Source organism: Fragaria vesca, linkage group LG5 (genome assembly GCF_000184155.1).
Source record: "Fragaria vesca subsp. vesca linkage group LG5, FraVesHawaii_1.0, whole genome shotgun sequence".
NCBI lineage: Eukaryota > Viridiplantae > Streptophyta > Magnoliopsida > Rosales > Rosaceae > Fragaria > Fragaria vesca.
In genome coordinates, this window is record NC_020495.1 from 17,725,337 (window position 1) to 17,742,622 (window position 17,286).

Below are 17,286 nucleotides of genomic sequence, written 5' to 3' on the forward strand. Positions count from 1 at the left end.
AAATTCGTCAAATTAAAATGACGTCAAAATATTCCGCAACAATTATTGTTCAACCATGAACTCTAGCATGCATTTTATTTAAAACAAAAGTCCACTCACAACTCTAGGCATAAGCCCGACGAAATCCAAATCGCCACTCCAGAGAGGTTTTCTCGAACCCTAGCACAAATATAAAATTAATTTCACAACTAAAACTCCAATATTTAAAGGCAAAATTAACCGAGAGCCATAATTACGCTCATCATTGCCTAACTTCGATATTCTTAAATCGAAACGATCTGAACTTAAATATCATACTCGGCAGCCGTAATTACAACCTCCCTAAAAATACGACTTAAATCCTACGGCCGGATTCTACATTAATTAATCGCCAAAAATACCACACTTCGGAAATTCATAAACCTATCCAAAACTCATCCAAAAATTCCATAATTCATAACAAAATACTCCTCTTAATATTCCACATTTAAAACCACAAAAATCTCCTACACAACGGCGGCCGGAGGCCGATTCCGGCGACCTCCAAATCATACCAAATTTTAACAGCAGCTTCCTCTCAACCTACTCTACAACTTTCTTAACTAGCACAACACCCAATTCCAAGCCTAACTATGCCAATCGAATGAAAACAACACAAAAAGCCCTAGAGCTTCAACTCACCGGTTCTCCTTACCTAGACCACAAGGGGGCGTGCTCTTTGGAGGGGTTGCTGCATGGGAGGAGAGCTTTCTTTAGAGCCAAGAATCACCGGCTTTGGTGACCGAAGGAGGGAGTTCCGGCGACCGGAAGTTCTGGGCAGTCAAACCTTTCGGGTGGCACCACTCCCTCATGGTGGCGCTAGGGCTCCTCTCACCGGTCCAGGGAGGTTGCTGGGTAGGGATGGCAATAATCCCCAGCGGGTAGGGTACCCACGGGTATTCGACCCTAACGGGGAAGATATACGGGTATAAACGGGTAACGGGGATGGGGATCCTTAGTATTCGGATTCTTAAATCGGGTACGGGGCGGGTATGGTATTTTGATATTCGTCCCCATCCCCACCCATTAAGGATGAAAATATTATTATATATAATTATATAATTTATTATTATATATATTTATATATAATTTATAAATAAATATTTATGTAAAAAAATTTGTAATTCTCTTAATAAACATTTAATGGACCTTCCTTTTTATTATATATTTTTATTCTCTTAATGAAATTTACCGGTATTGTTATGTTTTAACCAAGACTTGTATTTATTTTTATTGGATTGAAGTATGAAACTTATTTATTTTGGTATTTGATTTTAATTTCATACTTTTATATAATTGTATTTCGTATTTAAAAAAAAAATTTAATTTAATACATAATTGTTAACGGGTACGGGTACGGGTATGGAAATGTAATCCCCAAAGGGTACGGGTACGGGGAATCTCCATTATCTAATTACGGGTACGGGGACGGGTACGGGGATGAAAAATGTAAAAAGGTATGGGTACGGTATTTTGATCCCCGTACCCTACCCTACCCATTGCCATCCCTATTGCTGGGTTGGAAGTCGACCGAACGGGACCGGTGCGGCGGCGGTTGATGGCCGGACGGCGACGGACAAGCGGTCGGAAGCTTCGGCTGCGGGAAAACTCGAGGATGAGGCCGGGAGGGAGAGAAGAAGAGAGAGGAAAAGAAATGGGTGTTTGGGCCTCACACCCACCCGGTCCAACACCATATAACAACCCACTCCAAAATAAAACACTCCGCAAAAATAATACCCGAATAAAAATTACCTTTTACTAGCTAAAATTTACCATTTTTACCGTCGTCAAATTTTTTCTTCTACGAATAATTCTCTGAAATAATCATCCCTCAAAACCCCTCTAGGGGCCAATTAAACCATAACTTATTGACGGAGACGGTAAAATTCTTATTATAACCAAGCTAGTAAATAAGTTAAAAATTTACGGGTCGGGATGTGACATTACTCATCTCAAATTCTTTGGATGCACTTGTTTTGTGCATGTCCAGTCCAACCATAGGGATAAATTTGATCTTAGAGCTCTCAAGTGTGTTCCTTGGGTACTCTTCCACCCAAAAAGGTTACAAATGCTACCATTCCTAGACTAGGAAGTTACTTGTTTCAAGAGATGTTCGATTTGATGAATCTGCTCACTTTTTTTCAGCCATCTACTGATGCATCTCAGGGGGAGTGGTTTGGAGAGCTCTTTCTGACGTGCTCCGAAACCGAGGTGTGACAATTAAGAACTGTTTTTTGACAATCGTAGTATAAGGCAAATAAGGTTCGATCAATCCGGGGACTAAAGGTGCTCCTGTAACAATGGTCATATAAAAAGTCAGTAGCTATCAATAAAAATATATACAAATATTCATTTACAAATATACATATGGTACAAGGTAATCAGGGGGGGGTTTGAGAGTTTAATTCTAACGTTCCTATTAAAAGATAAAGATATAAGCTAAACTAATATATACAAGTGATCATCTTCAACACACATCAACCAACAATTTCAGAACCAATCAAACAAGTATCAACATGCCTCAAACATATAATCAATTTATCGCTAAGTGATATAAAAAACAAACTCGAAACACAAGTCTCAGCGGTCATGCATTCCTTTAATTCTACTTTATCTCCTAAGCACAGAGAAGTCTAGAACCTAGGATATTTCATGCAAAGGCTGCAATCGATACTCAATGTCACTCAGAGTACCCGTCTACACTAAACATGAATTATTAAGAGCTATAGAATTCTGAATTTGAACATGCCCAAGTTTACAAGAAGCTGCTTAACCTGCAAACATGTAACATAGTCTCAGTTATTTATTACATAACCCTTACTACTGGAGATTTACACTTACCTACGAGGCTTAGTATAGATCACAACAACACTAACCTGCATATTAGAGTTTTAGTTCAAACAAAACTATGCATTTAATGAAATCAACAAGGCATAAAACGAATCACATGTTATCATAGACAAGTCGAAATATGCTTGAATGTATTCTGAAAATTAACCTATTCATGTTCTACAACCAGCCAATTCCAACTTTGAAATCCCATAAAAGAAAACAAAGAACAATAACAAGATAGAAAAAACAAGTCATGAGTTGCACTTTATAAATCTTCAAGGAAGCTTGAGATGTTCGAAGGATCACACACACTTGATGCTTCGCGGCAACCTTCTGGAGACTACAAAGGTGCCGGCTTGGATTGCTTCTTTTCTGGAGAGAGGCGTTGAAAAAGAAAAGGAAGGCTTTTCTGATTTTTGTGTGAAGAAGAGATGATTTGAGAAGTACACAAGGCAATCTTTATATAGTGAAAATCTTGGTGAAACTTCTCTTATAAAATGATGTGGGACTAGCTCCACATGTTTGGTTTTTCTTTTTCCTTTTTAGAGTTGGAATCCAAATTTGCATATTCTAAAATGATGTGGGACTAGGTGCGCATGTTTGACTTTTCTTCTTCCTTTCTTGGACTGCAACAATGCTTCTTTGTCTTTTTCTGAATTTTTCTCTTATTTCCGCGATTTAACCTTCTTTTCTTGATTTAAGCTCTCATTGTCTCTACAATCACAAACATGTTAGAATTAGTGTTATTAAGGAAATAACATGGCCAAATAGGGTAGGAAACACATTAAAATTATAACATTATGCTCATATCACTTTCCTAGACCACTTGTGAATGAACTTGCAGCAGATATTCATAGCTCACAAGACATTGTTCAACCACTCGTGAATATAGATGAAGTTCATGAAATGAAGGGTCACCAACATGAGGAAGCATCTCAACCTTTATCTCCTCGCAGATACCCAGCAAGGGTGTGTCAACCACCATCAAGATTTGGAAAGTATGTTACGTTATCCCCTTGAGCTAGGTCTCCAGGCTGTGAGCTCTTCTCATAGTGCCTTTCTCAACAAGATTCTTACTGAGACTGAACTAAGAAACTTTGTTGAAGCAAATCAAGTACAACTCATATGGTTCTCTTGAGCTTTATAAAGCAAGGTTAGTGGCTCATGGTTTTACTAAAACATTTGGTATTGATTATAAGGAGACATTTGCTCATATTGCCAAAATGAACACAGTAAGAGTTTTGTTGTATGTTGCTATGAATGTTGGGTGGTCTCTCTATCAAATGGATGTCGAGAATGCCTTCTTGCATAGGGATCTTGAAGAAGATGTTTATACGAGAATACCTCCTGGTCATCCTCGTGTACACGAAGTTGGAATGGTTTGTAATTTGATGCTAATTGCAACTAACGCGCAATAAAAGCACAGTCATCAAAGAAATGGGTAAATATTTAGACCCAAAGTATCGTACCACAGGGATTGAAAAGCTAACTCCAATCCTCGGTTTTGGGCAACTAAGCACAAGCACAACCTTTCCTAGCAAAATGTATCCGAGATTTGTGAATTTGAATTATGAACCTAAAAACGAAATAAAGAACCGGAAAATAAAAATGACTCAAATCTAAGCAAAATACTAATGTAATAAAAGGAAGATTCAAGACGAGAGTGTTGGGTGCTAGGGACGGTCTTTCACCCAAATCCTATGTGCCGGAAGCTGTTCTAATGTAGATGCAAAATTATGATAGGTGGTAGTCATATCCTAGGCGGTTCAAGGCTTAAGGACCAAATATTTTCAATTACGGTATTCATGTGCCTTTTCAAAGGTCACATAAATCTCAATTAGAGAGTTAGAGCCGGTTCAAGGGTCACTAACTCACTCTAATTGGCGTAAAGCTCAAGAATTAGACTACCAAACAATCTACCCACGCAATCACACAACAGATAATAATCACTATGATTGTAAGCCTCTAGCTTAGGGACTAAAGGGAGTCAAACCTCTAGTTCCATTTTAGAAATGCTAAAACACACACCCTAGAGTTGACTAAGCTCCTAAGCATGCATTCTAACTCAACAAAAATATAAACAAGCATCCCACAAATTGAATTGCATCAATACATTAAAAAAAAATTGACATCCATTACATAGAATTTGGGCTAAGGCACACAACCCTAGCCCCAACAAGATTTCTACTCACTACCCATAATCAAAACAACACCAATTTCAATATACATGAATCAAAGAGGGAAAAGGTGAAGAGAAGTGGGAATACACAAGAACAAGTCACAATTGCTATGAAGCAAGAATGCCTAGCCTTGATTTACAAATTTCCACTTTTACCCAAGTCTAGATCTTGATTATAATGAAGCCCTATGATGCTTGGAGTAGTCTCCTCTACAATTCCCTTCAATTGATGAGCTTGATGAGATTTGGTGGTCTTGAGGTGAAGTGAGGTTGAGGTGATTTGGTCTTGAGGTGAAGATGGGTGAGAGAGGAAGAGTGAGGAGTGGTGGCTCTCGGTGATGGAAGGAGAGGAAAGAAAAGAAGAATGGGGAAGTCCGGTTGTCCCCGTGTGGTGTGCGAGGTGGAGAGAAGAGAGGGAGTGTAGGGTTTTGCTTGCCACGTGGCAGCCATGGATTGGTTAAGGGGAAAAAAAATAAAATGTAAAAGGAGAAGGAAAACATGGGGATGATGAATTCATTCTCTCTTTTCTTCCTTCTTCATTTCTCCCTTTTCCACAACTCATTATTTTCTACAAAATAAAGAAAATAGATTAATCACATATTAATTAACATAAGGATTAGCTTAATTCACTTGTTTGACTAGTAATTACGAGTATAAAAATACACGTAATTAGTTTGCAAACTGCACAAGGCTCTATATGGATTAAAATAATCTCCTCGTGCATGGCACTCAAAATTAAGTTAAGTACTTCTCGCTCCAAAGTTCACAAGAAGTCATGCTGACTCCTCCTTCGTGCGCAACAGCAACACAGGAAAATTGGTTGTTCTTGTTTATGTAGACGATCTCATCGTCACCGGAGATAACATGGATGAAATCAAAGCTCTCAAATTAGCCTCATTTAACCTTGCATAATGCTTTTGCTATTAAGGACCTTGGAGTTTTGAAGTACTTTCTGGGGATTGAATTAGACCAATCATCTCATTGTCTTTTTTCTTAATCAACGAAAATATGTCGTTGATCTACTAACAGAAGCAGGAATGCAGGGTAGCAAGCCTGCTCCTACTCCTCTTGACAGCAAGCTGAAGCTAGATATTGAAGGAGAACTTCTTACTGATGTTTGCAGTTACCAATGTCTGGTAGGCAAGCTCATCTACCTCACCATTACAAGACTAGACCTTACTCATGTAGTAAGCTTGGTGAGTCGATTCGTGCACTCTCCTACCACTCATCATCTCAGCATTGTTAAAAGAATTTTGCGCTACTTAAAAGGCACAGTAAGCCGAGGAATTGTGATGAGAAACAATGATGACTTCAAGATGGAAGGATACTCAGATTCAGATTGGGCCGGTAATGTCATTGATAGAAAATTCACCACTGGCTATTGTACCTTCATTGGAGGCAACCTCGTCACTTGAAAGAGTAAGAAGCAAACAGTAGTTGCTAGATCAAGTGTCGAGGCAGAATATCGTGCTATGGCTTCCACAGCTTGTGAAAGTATTTGGCTGAAAGTTTTGTTGGGAGACTGGGCATTGTGTGCACTCAACCTATTCCTTTACACTAACAATCAGGCTGCTATGCATATTGCAGCCAATCTAGTTTTCCATGAACGTACAAAGCATATCAAGGTTGACTGCCACTTTGTTCGGAATCAAGTTCAAGCAAAACTCATTGAGACAGTGTACACAAGATCTTGTGATCAATTGGCAGATATTTCACCAAGATTCTTGCTTCTGCTCAGTTCGGACTATTGCTTTCCAAGCTTGGCTTAAGGAACTCCCTTGATTCAGCTTGAGGGGGAGTGTTAGAAGCTATTACCTAGTGTGTTAGAAGCTAGTGTGTTAGCCGTTAACTTCTTTTACACTTCTCCTATCCCATACTTGTTCTGATTAGATTCATTTGAGGTTGTCCCTTAAATTAAGAGAAAGCACCTTACTCCTTCTCTACAGTGGTTTATCTTCTCTAGGATTTTAGTTCACATGGTGATTAGGTTAAGAGCTTGATCTGTTGGACTATAGCTTGAGTTCTTACCTCTATATATAGGTTGTATCTTGTACAAGTTTTCTTTAGATCAATACATATCTTTCTTGTATTCAAAATCAATATTAATTTCGCATTTTTCAGATAGAGTTTTTATTGGGTTTATATATATATATATATATATATATATATATATATATATATATATACAGGCCTGCTCACCTGCGGACTACAAATAAAGGGACAAAAAGGGACGAACTTCCCATAGCCGTCAGATTTTAAATGAGTAGATCGAACGGAAGGAAAAGACAGACCTGTAAAACCCGAATCGTGTTAACCCAACACCCAATCTCATCTCTTTACTCTTGCAAATACGACTCCCAAGTACGTTTAATCCCTTAATCTTCCTTCTCTCTCTTCTCATAATAAATCTCTCAGTTCACAATCCCTCTAAGCCTCCCAAGCACGTTTTCTCTTTGCACATTATAACCATATAGATTGATGTCCTGTCAAGGAAGTATGTTTATAAAATATGCATTCCTTTTATTGATCTGTCTTCAGTGGCAACAAATTTATGCAGTTATCATCCTATTTATGCAGTCTCCAAGCACTACTTATTAGTCAGTTACTAACACATGATATGCTCCTTTTTTTTGCAGGTCAAGATGCTAATCCGATTCTAGAGATGTTGAGAGTGAAGAGAGAGGGGGGCTAAGCAAGTTAGCGGCATGAGATACTATTACTCTCTAAACGCCGTACTCCTATAATTTCTGTGTCGATTTTGTTCTTAATTATCTGTTGATTATAATTTCATTTTTTAAATTCATTGTGAATGTATACATTTTTTCCATATTTGTTGATTTCTTCAGTTAGGGCTATCTGTTTCATTCACTTCAATTTGTCAAGTCTACTTACAATCTGTTTCTTCAAACTTCAGGATCATTGTTTTGATGAATGCTTCTATATGGTTCTCAATTTGTCTAAGTTTATGTAGCTATGTATTTCTAGGTATATTCTTCCACATTTGTGAATGTGTGTTTGTGGTTCGCCCATGCTTGACTACAATGAAGGGAAAATTGGTTGCTTTTGGGTAGCATTTCAGGAGACAAGAAAATACAAACCCCCTTGGCTTTACCCTTAATATTTCAATGTCAATATCAAAAATTGCTTTCTAAAATGAAATTAGGAAGGCAATTTCTGATGTTGAGATTGGTGTCTTTTGGCTATTAATGGTGCTTTTGTTTCTGGATATTTTGAGAACCGGTTATTTAATCCTGATATGTATGAGCATTGTCGACTTAAGTTACAAGTGGGAAGCCCACGTCGTCAGTAAATACTCGCTGGTTTAATGGATTCGCGTAAGAGTAAACATCATACATTACAAGCTAACAGTTTGCACTCATAATGGTGTACAATCAAGACGTATGTACAAGTAATACGTACATTCATACTTTCTGTGGCTCAGCAAAACGCGGGCATCTCATCTACTATGTCTTATCGTTAGATAGTGTCTGTAATTATCGTGAATAGTTATTCATGTTAGATCTTTTGACAACCTAATTGAGTTCCTAATCTCTTGTGAGAATGATCACTACTTGCCCACCATGGGAATTAAATAAGTATAATTGGAAGTCATCATTAATAGGTGCGATGTAAACATAAACATGAGAATTAGATAATTATAATCGGAAGTAATTATTAATAGGTTTTCATATGTGCATATTCGTAATGAGGGCTTCTTCTTTTTTTTTTGACTTGTAATTTTGAATTCTTTGGTTATAAGAAGACATTTGATGTAAGCATCTTTTGGCCAATAAATGAATAAATTATCTATTTTTACTTGAGAGAAATGAGGTTTTTTTTTTTTTTTTTTTNTTTTTTTTATTTTTTGGAAAAAACCACACACTAAAATCTTCACGGGATATATCTTCCGGCAATACAAGCATGTGGAATTTGACAATAAACTCATATGAACTAAGACAGAAGGTAGATCAAATCACTACATTTGGTTATGTATTTATTTTCATATAGAAGAAGATTTGACATGAAGCATAGTTAACATACTTGGGAAGTTAGGAGAAAATGTGATAAGTCTGGATTGAATTCTATCAATCTTCACTCTTCAGTTAAGATCGACGTGTGGTTCTTTACCGGTTGAGCGTGGCAGTGCATTTAACTTAGGTGCATGTCTTAGCAAGCTTTGTATTACCATGGCTTCCCTACCTGTATGAGACTGCTACGAGATCGAAAATAACGACCTAGAAAAAGGAAAGCCATAAGTACATAGATTTTTTTTATTATTATTATTAATAATTCACACACCATACATATGTCATGAGGTTTGAACTCATAACCTCGAAGTTGTCAGTGAAACATATTAATCAATTAAATCACAGCTCACAGACAATACATAGAGCTTGACTACTATGGAGTATAACGAACTTGGTTTTGTTTTCAAATAGGGGCCGGGTCACTTTCTTCGCAAATTAGAAAAGGCCAAGTTTGTGTTGGCCACTTTGTTGGTTAACTGTATAATTTCGACTTGTGGTCTCTCCTAGGGGTCAAAAGTTTTAACACTATGCAATGCATGCAACAAACCGAAGGTCATCTATCACCCACAGAATACAGAAAAAAAAAAGAAAAAGGAGGGCATGAAATAATAGACAAAAGAAAGATCATTGTGCAGGAGAGGGACATCAAAACTAATTATATTGTCGCATGCACTAAGATGGATGGTGATCGACCAAACTAAACAAATTAAACTTGCCTAACGGAATGATCTAAATTATTGTCTCGTTGATACCTAAATACAGAGACAATCAATAATTAGCTTAGTTAGTTAGGTACAGTATTATAAACCTCTACCAACGAATTTTTCTGTTAAATTAACTAACCAAATGATGGTGACAATCCTTCTCCAAAAAAAATGATGGGGACAATCCTAGTTGTTATCTTGTTAACCAACGAATTTTGGAAATTAGAGTGATATTGTTGTTGACGATTCGATGTGTTCGAGCCTAGCTAGTATTTGGATTCCATAACTACTTTTAACATATTGTTAATTATAAAATCCTTGGTATAACTAACCAAAGCATACAAAAATACTTGTGCTACATGCTTCTTGTTATTGTACGTGCTCTTAGTAAATGATGTTTTCTTTGTTGTATTAGGCAAAGTTTCTTTGTTGTATTAGGAAAAGTTTTGTGATAAGTCAAATAAAGTGGTAAGTGGAGAGAGATCCACTATTTTCTCAACAAAGGCTGCTCTTCGTGTCCAAAGTAGGAAATAACAGATTAGTCATTCACCCATTGCAGTATAAAGCAAAAGCAAGTGATAGAATGAGCTACAACATTTCATATAGAAGTCACATCCAATGATCAAAACTATCCAGAAATCTTTTAAACAGGTTGCATGCACGTCGGCTCAATTTAGTATTTCAAATTTAAGTTTTATAACATATATTCCGACGTGTATTAATTAGTGTTATATTTAGGGTCTTGCTTTAGATATGTTATGTCTCGTAAAGATTTAAGAATTATGTAACGCTAACGTGTTGTATATATAATTTTTTGCTAGCTTATTGTCAAAAGTAGTTAGTATTGATAAATTAAGAAGTGAAGGATTGTGGTCAAATTGATAAGTTTCAAAAGCAATCTGAAGTGAACATTACAGGTAACACCATTGTATTGTATTGCCATTAGCTCAAGACCATGAAATGGCAGATGCATTTATACCAAAAGTTAAATCAAAATAATGCAAAACCATCAAGAAGATCAGTGAAGCAAAAAATGTAGAAATACTCAATTGAGATTATCAGTGAGACCAAGAAAGCTAGTAGAGAGGGAAGTGATGACTCTATCTGCAAGAAACTGATGTACTTGTAAGCGTCAATGATCCATTAAGTTTTAAACAAAACCAACAGAATAAGGTGTTTAGTAAGTGAGTGAAAGCCATGGAGGCTGTGATAACGATATAGTCGATGTTTCAAAACATGTTATGAGAACTTGTAAAACCATAGATTCATAGAAGATGGCATAGTGTCATCTACCGTTAATTTTGATGTAAATATTGTTTAAATAACAAAAATGATTCATACGTCATTTTTCTTTCATTATGAAAAGAAGGTCAAACAAATAACATAGGTAGGAAAAATACAAAAATTCTTCTAGGCATCAAGGTGCAAGTGAGTTCTGAACAACTAATATGTAATATTTTGACCCAGTCATCCACGTCGTATTATCATATGCATGTATTATAATACCGTTAACAAAACTGAAATCTAAAAAAATAGTCTTAAATGTATCCAACGTACAGAAGGTGAGGACCTGAAGTCGGGACTCTTATTATGGGTACTTAATTTGATCAAATCAAGAATGAAAATAAAAGGAAGGAATTTAGAGTCTATAGTCTTTATTGGATTTTCGCATACAACGATTTGAAAACTTACACATTAATAGTGCAAATGCACCTTGATGCGTAAAATCTGTTCTGAAAAAAAATTAATAATAAAAAAAAAAAAGGGATTCAAGGGAATATAACGATGGAGTTAGATTAATAATAATATTAGGGTCCGGTCGTCGAGGGCGCACGGATGCACGAGGAATGAAACGCATTTGAGCAGAAGGGCATTATCGTCCTTCCCGTTTCTCTCAACAAACTCCTCTCTGCAGCGCGGGACCCGCCTATCTTCATAGATTTTGTTACCCTTCACGTGTGACTCTGCAAGAATCCACCCGCACGTGCAACTTACCCAACCCACGAGGCCACACACCAAAACGGTTTCTGGGAACAAGACAAAACGGCAACTTTTATACAGTTCGCCGTTAAAACTATTTGCGTTTTCCGTTACAGGACCAAAACTGGTTCCACGTGACTTCATGTAATTACACGCCGTCAACGGAAGACTTTCTAAGAAAACAAAACTATGTTCGAAACGGTGTATACCTAGTAGTAGTAAGTAACAATGTCTGAAACAGTAGCTGAGTATACATGATACATCAAAATGTTGTGTTGAAACCAAAAGTGTACCTGGCATAAGCCCTTACAAACACCAGGTAACCCTTATTGTGAATCGGCACAAATCTAGCATACAACAAATGATTTTTAACTATTCAAGCACTTGGTGCTTTAAATCAATTTCTTTTAAAAGAGTTGCATTCTGGGCTGTTTTTTCAATTTTTTTTTTCCTTCTTTTTAAGGGTTTCAATATCTTTGTTGTGTTACGACTCAACAGATCTGATATCTGTTCTCTCCTGTCTCTCTTTTCTTTTTGATCATTGGTTTTTAGTTTTTACTTTTCAGTGGGTGGATCATGTAATCATGGCTGGGTATTTTTGTAAATTGAAGGCAATGCAAGCTTTCTCTTGTTTTTTAACCGTGAGGCGGTGGAAGTACACCTGCAATCAACAGTTCCTTGTTTGGATTTTTTTATTTGTATGATGATAATTATTTTGCTGATTTTATTTAAATTTCAAAAAAAACTCATTTAAAAACATAATAATATAATAACATCTTCAGCAATGTCAGTCATCTTGTTGTATTCTGGCTAGCCACTTTTCAAAATCATCTACATCAGTTTTTTTTTCATTTTCTAGCTAGTTTTGATATTATGTTATTTATCATATAAAGAAAAAAATAGTTGGCATTGACCACAATCATCTCCGCCTATAAAAAGACCTTACTCCTCGTGTATTCCTCAAGTTTTCGTCTCATAGTCTTACTTGAAACGACTTCTACTTTAGTCTTGATTACCTTGACCGTCGAAGGAGTGAGGCCCTAATAACTTTCCCTTTGATAACCTTTTCTAGTCTTCTTTATTTGTAATCTATGAAGAGCAAGGAGATAAGCGAGCGCACGATCAGCGAGAGAATTTTTAGCAAATGTGATCCTCAGTAGAATCACACCTCAACAGCAATTGTGGTACACCACTTTCTATCAAACATACAAGACCAACTCGTCAAAGCCTTCCATTCAGCTAAATTAATAGTAAAACTTAGAGAAAACCGCACCGACTATTACAACGATGATGGCCTGGACACGCGAGCACCTCTTTTTTCTTCACCGTAAAGATTGTAATAAAATCTAAAATTAAATATAAAAAAAAGGTCAAAACTTAAGGAATTGTGTATCTAAGAGTTAGGAATGTGCGAATAAAAATACATCAATCAGAAGAAAATTGTGAAATAATAAGTAGGGATTGAAATTGAAAAACTGAAGTGGTACAAAATGGAATTGGGTAACTAAAGGGAGAGAAGAAAATAATAAAAAAGTGATAATCAGTTATGGGAAGCAAGAGGGGAATGGGAGGTGCATGCTGGGAGAGTGATGCGAATAAAAAAGTAAGAGTCTCTGCTTTTTTTCCTTGAAAATTTCCGTTATTTGAAAACAGAGCAGAGAAACGTTTCGGAAATGGACAAACAGATTCTGGTTCTCCCCAAAGCCCGAGGGGAGAATGAGGACAAGCTCTTCACACACAACAAAGCAGCAAATAACAACAAAGACCAACCCTAGGCATATGTTTTGTTTTCCAGTCCCGACCACCTTCACCACCCACACGAGTGCCTCTCTCCCTCTATCCTTGTGCATGAACTGCTGCTTCTCTCCTTTCTCATTTTCCTATAAGATCCCCTCTCCTACCTCCCATTTTCATGACCTCTCCCTCTTTCTCATCTTCAGATCATTTCCCTCTTGCTCTTCCATTTCTCACTTCCTTCTCTCAGCCCAAACAAACCCCATTAAGCTCTTTCTGTGTGGCTGACTAGTCTTTCAGAAAAACCAACATCCCCTTCCTTGTTAATTGTTGCCATTGCACCAGTTGTTGTGTCGGCAAGTACCCACTTTAGCTAGTTTCTCATCCGTCTTGCTTGTTCATGTTGGTTTTTGGGGGTTTGGTTTTTCTGGTGTGAGTGCGTGTGTCCATTAATGGGTTCTCAACAACAATCCCAGATGAGGTGTAGTGACTCTAGTTATCGTCAAGATTTGAACTTTTTTCCATCTCAACTTTCTCTCTCAAACACCACCTTTGGAGTCGTGGCTAGTTCTGAAATGGGTGACGGTGTTCATGACAGAAAGAGAAAGAGCACCATGTCTCTGAATCTTGCTGGAGACGAATCTGATCATGAAGATGTTATACAGAACCCTGCTGCTGCTGGAAGCACTAAGCTTTGTGTTAGAGGTCATTGGAGGCCAGCTGAAGACTCCAAACTCAAACAACTTGTGGCCCAGTTTGGTCCTCAAAACTGGAACTTAATTGCTGAGCACCTTGATGGCAGATCAGGTAATAGGAGTACCCAAACAAGTTTCATGTTTTGGTGTTTGGAAATGTACTCTGGAATGAGACTGAATGTGTTCTTTAATTTGTGTAGGGAAAAGTTGCAGACTGAGGTGGTTTAACCAGCTAGATCCAAGGATCAACAGAAGGGCTTTCAGTGAGGAAGAAGAAGAGAGGCTTTTATCTGCTCACAGGCTCTATGGCAACAAATGGGCCATGATTGCAAGGCTCTTCCCAGGAAGGACTGATAATGCTGTCAAGAATCATTGGCATGTCATCATGGCTAGAAAGCACAGAGAGGAATCCAATGTTTTCAAGAGAAGGAAGCCCTCTTCTAATTCACTGCCTCAACATGATCATGATCAACAAGATGGGACTAAGAATAATGCCTCCAGTGATCGTTCAACAATCTCAATCAATACCAGCAATGATGAATCTGGGTCTGCAGCCTCTGCCTCAACATGTACTAATCTCTCCCTCACTCCCTCAAACAGGCCAGCGCTGCTTCCCAGCTTATTTAGCAACATCAAAAATCCATTTCAGCAACAGAAAATCTTTGGATCACAAATGGGTACTTTTCTCTTTCCAACTCCGAGTCATAAAATCCAATGCATTACTAAATGTTCTTTTACTTCTTACTTAGTTTCCTCTGTTCTTTGTTTTAATCAAAACTTTGCTACTTATTTTATATTGTAGTTGCAGACTCTGGCAGGATCAAGGGCAATGGGAATGGTCAGTCATCAGATTCAAACTCTGAAGTTTCTGGAGAAGAATCGGTTCTTACCACCTATAGGACCAACAACAATAATGTTTCTTCCATGTCTGGAGAAGATCAAATTGAGAAGATGAGCCTGATCCCATTCATTGATTTCCTTGGAGTAGGCTCTACTTAAATCGATCAGAGAGATTTGGCAAAATGTGCAAGAAAGAGCTTAAATCATATAGGACACCACCATGTTTTTTGTGTGATGCAGAAAAGGGGGGGGGGGGGGGTGGGCATCTCTACAGTCTTGGATGTACAGTTAGTTCCATTGGAAAGCAAAATGAGGAGAAAATCTAGTTGTAAAATAGCTACTTAGGTGAAAATGAATAGGGGAATCTCTAGAGAGAAATATGGGTGAAAAGTAGTTATGAGGTTTAAATAATCCTGAAAACGGTTTTTGGAATATGGCAAAGCAACAAACTCAGTGATGTGTGTTGTGTACATGGGGCAAATCCAAAGACAGAGTTTGCTTAAACTACTATTGTATCAAGTATGCACCTGAATCATATGAATGAAGTGAACCTGGCCATATTTCTTGACTATGGTTTTCAGATTCTCTGCTGCTTTGCATGTCAAAGTTGTCAACATCATTGATGTTTCATGCGTGTTTTGATGATTTTAGCAGTATTATTAGTTGCCTGAGTTATTTGACCATCTGTTTCGGGCTACTTGAGCAGAAAAGGTGAAAATCTTTGAGTCCAATTTTAGCCGAGGCCTGGCTGGCTTTAGTCAAGAGCAATTCTACCCGAGGCTTAATCATGATTGAGCATCAGCGCCTGCATTTGGAATTAGCAATACAAATTTTGACGCCATTGCTGGAATGAGCTTTACAAAAAACGCTGAATACCTATAATCTACTGCATTGTTTACATCTCATAGATTTCTTTTTTCATCTTTTGGTATGATACGGAAGCGTAATCACGATAGAAACAAGGTTTCGTCAAGCGTTGAAACCTTATGGAGTAAGCTAGAATCCACTAGCAAAACACAAGCACAAGCCTAAAACACAAGAGTTTCTACTCTAATTTTTTGGGTTTTCTTATTGATGACTTGAATGAAAATACAATTTAGCAGGGGCCTTATATAGGCATAGAAATAAACCTAATCATACTAGAACTAGGATTCCTTTATTCTAAATAAAACTTAAATCCTAATGAAAACTCAGAAAGTAAAATAATCCTAATGCTGATAGAAAATATGCAGGAACAAAGCTACTGCTTTGCAGATTCAAAGCTGCTGTTTTGACTTTGTTTTCTTTGCCTTCCTAGCAAGCTGTGTCTTAAATGTTTGTGCAAGCTGTTCTATATCAGTCTCCTCCACTTTAGAAGAACTCGACCTCGAGTTTATATCAAGGTAGAAAGCGTCATCATCATCAGCTTGATAGGCATGTATGTCACTAACGTTGAAGGTCTTGGATATTCCCATAGTATCTGGCAGATCAATGACATATGCATTGTCATTGATTTTCTTGATAATTTTGTACGGTCCGTACTTCCTGGGCTTAAGCTTGTTGTAGGTGCCGATAGGAAACCTTTCTTTTCGTAAAAAAATCATCACAGTGTCTCCTTCGCTAAAAATCTTCTCACGCCGATGAGAATCTGCGATAGCCTTGTACTTCACATTAGTAACTTTCAGTTTCTGCTTAACCTCATCTTGGACTCCCTGTACCTCTCTTGCCATTGACGCAGCTGCTTCACTAAAGTCCTTAGCCTTTGGAACAGTAGCCAAGTCAACCACAAGCTTAGGAGGTGAAACATACACCACTGAAAATGGTGTCCTTCCAATGGAGCTGTGAACTGAACCGTTATAGGCAAACTCAACCTGAGGCAAAACAACATCCCACTGCTTTGGCTTGTCTCCACAAGTACTCCGAATCATATTCCCTAATGTTCTATTAGTAACTTCGGTCTGTCCATCGGTTTGTGGATGAGCGGTACTGCTTCGGTTGAGCGTAGTCCCAAATATCTTCCACAAAGTAATCCAAAAGTGGCTTAGAAACTTGGTGTCTCGATCAGAAGTAATAGACTGAGGCATTCCATACAGACGGACCACTTCTTTAAAGAACAATCTTGCAATGTGAGAAGCGTCCGATGTCTTCTTACATGGTATGAAGTGTGCCATCTTTGAAAACCTATCCACCACCACAAATATAGAGTCAACTCCTCGCTGTGTCCGAGGTAACCCTAATATGAAGTCCATGGTGAGGTCTTCCCAAATTCCCTTAGGTACTGGCAGAGGCATATAGAG

General features: G+C 37.6%; 2 protein-coding genes across 2 annotated transcripts; both read left to right on the forward strand.

The window, feature by feature from the left end:
* Positions 1-6,066: 6,066 nt before the first annotated feature.
* On the forward strand, positions 6,067-6,444 carry LOC101309457 (uncharacterized mitochondrial protein AtMg00810-like). Its single transcript, XM_004301521.1, has one exon. It carries the CDS (start codon positions 6,067-6,069, stop codon positions 6,442-6,444), a length of 378 nt encoding a protein of 125 aa, XP_004301569.1.
* A 7,519-nt stretch (positions 6,445-13,963) lies between these two features.
* On the forward strand, positions 13,964-15,169 carry LOC101309742 (transcription factor MYB44-like). Its single transcript, XM_004301522.1, has 3 exons — positions 13,964-14,282; positions 14,371-14,847; positions 14,973-15,169. Exons 1-3 carry the CDS (start codon positions 14,051-14,053, stop codon positions 15,167-15,169), a joined length of 906 nt encoding a protein of 301 aa, XP_004301570.1. The 5' UTR covers positions 13,964-14,050.
* Positions 15,170-17,286: the final 2,117 nt, after the last annotated feature.

Excerpts from the sequence above, each read along its gene's own strand:
- LOC101309457 (XM_004301521.1), top strand. The coding sequence starts at position 6,067 with ATGCAGGGTAGCAAGCCTGCTCCTACTCCTCTTGACAGCAAGCTGAAG.
- LOC101309742 (XM_004301522.1), top strand. The coding sequence starts at position 14,051 with ATGGGTGACGGTGTTCATGACAGAAAGAGAAAGAGCACCATGTCTCTG. Across the intron at positions 14,283-14,370 it reads GCACCTTGATGGCAGATCAG|GGAAAAGTTGCAGACTGAGG; the intron begins GTAATAGGAGTA and ends TAATTTGTGTAG. Across the intron at positions 14,848-14,972 it reads AATCTTTGGATCACAAATGG|TTGCAGACTCTGGCAGGATC; the intron begins GTACTTTTCTCT and ends TTTATATTGTAG.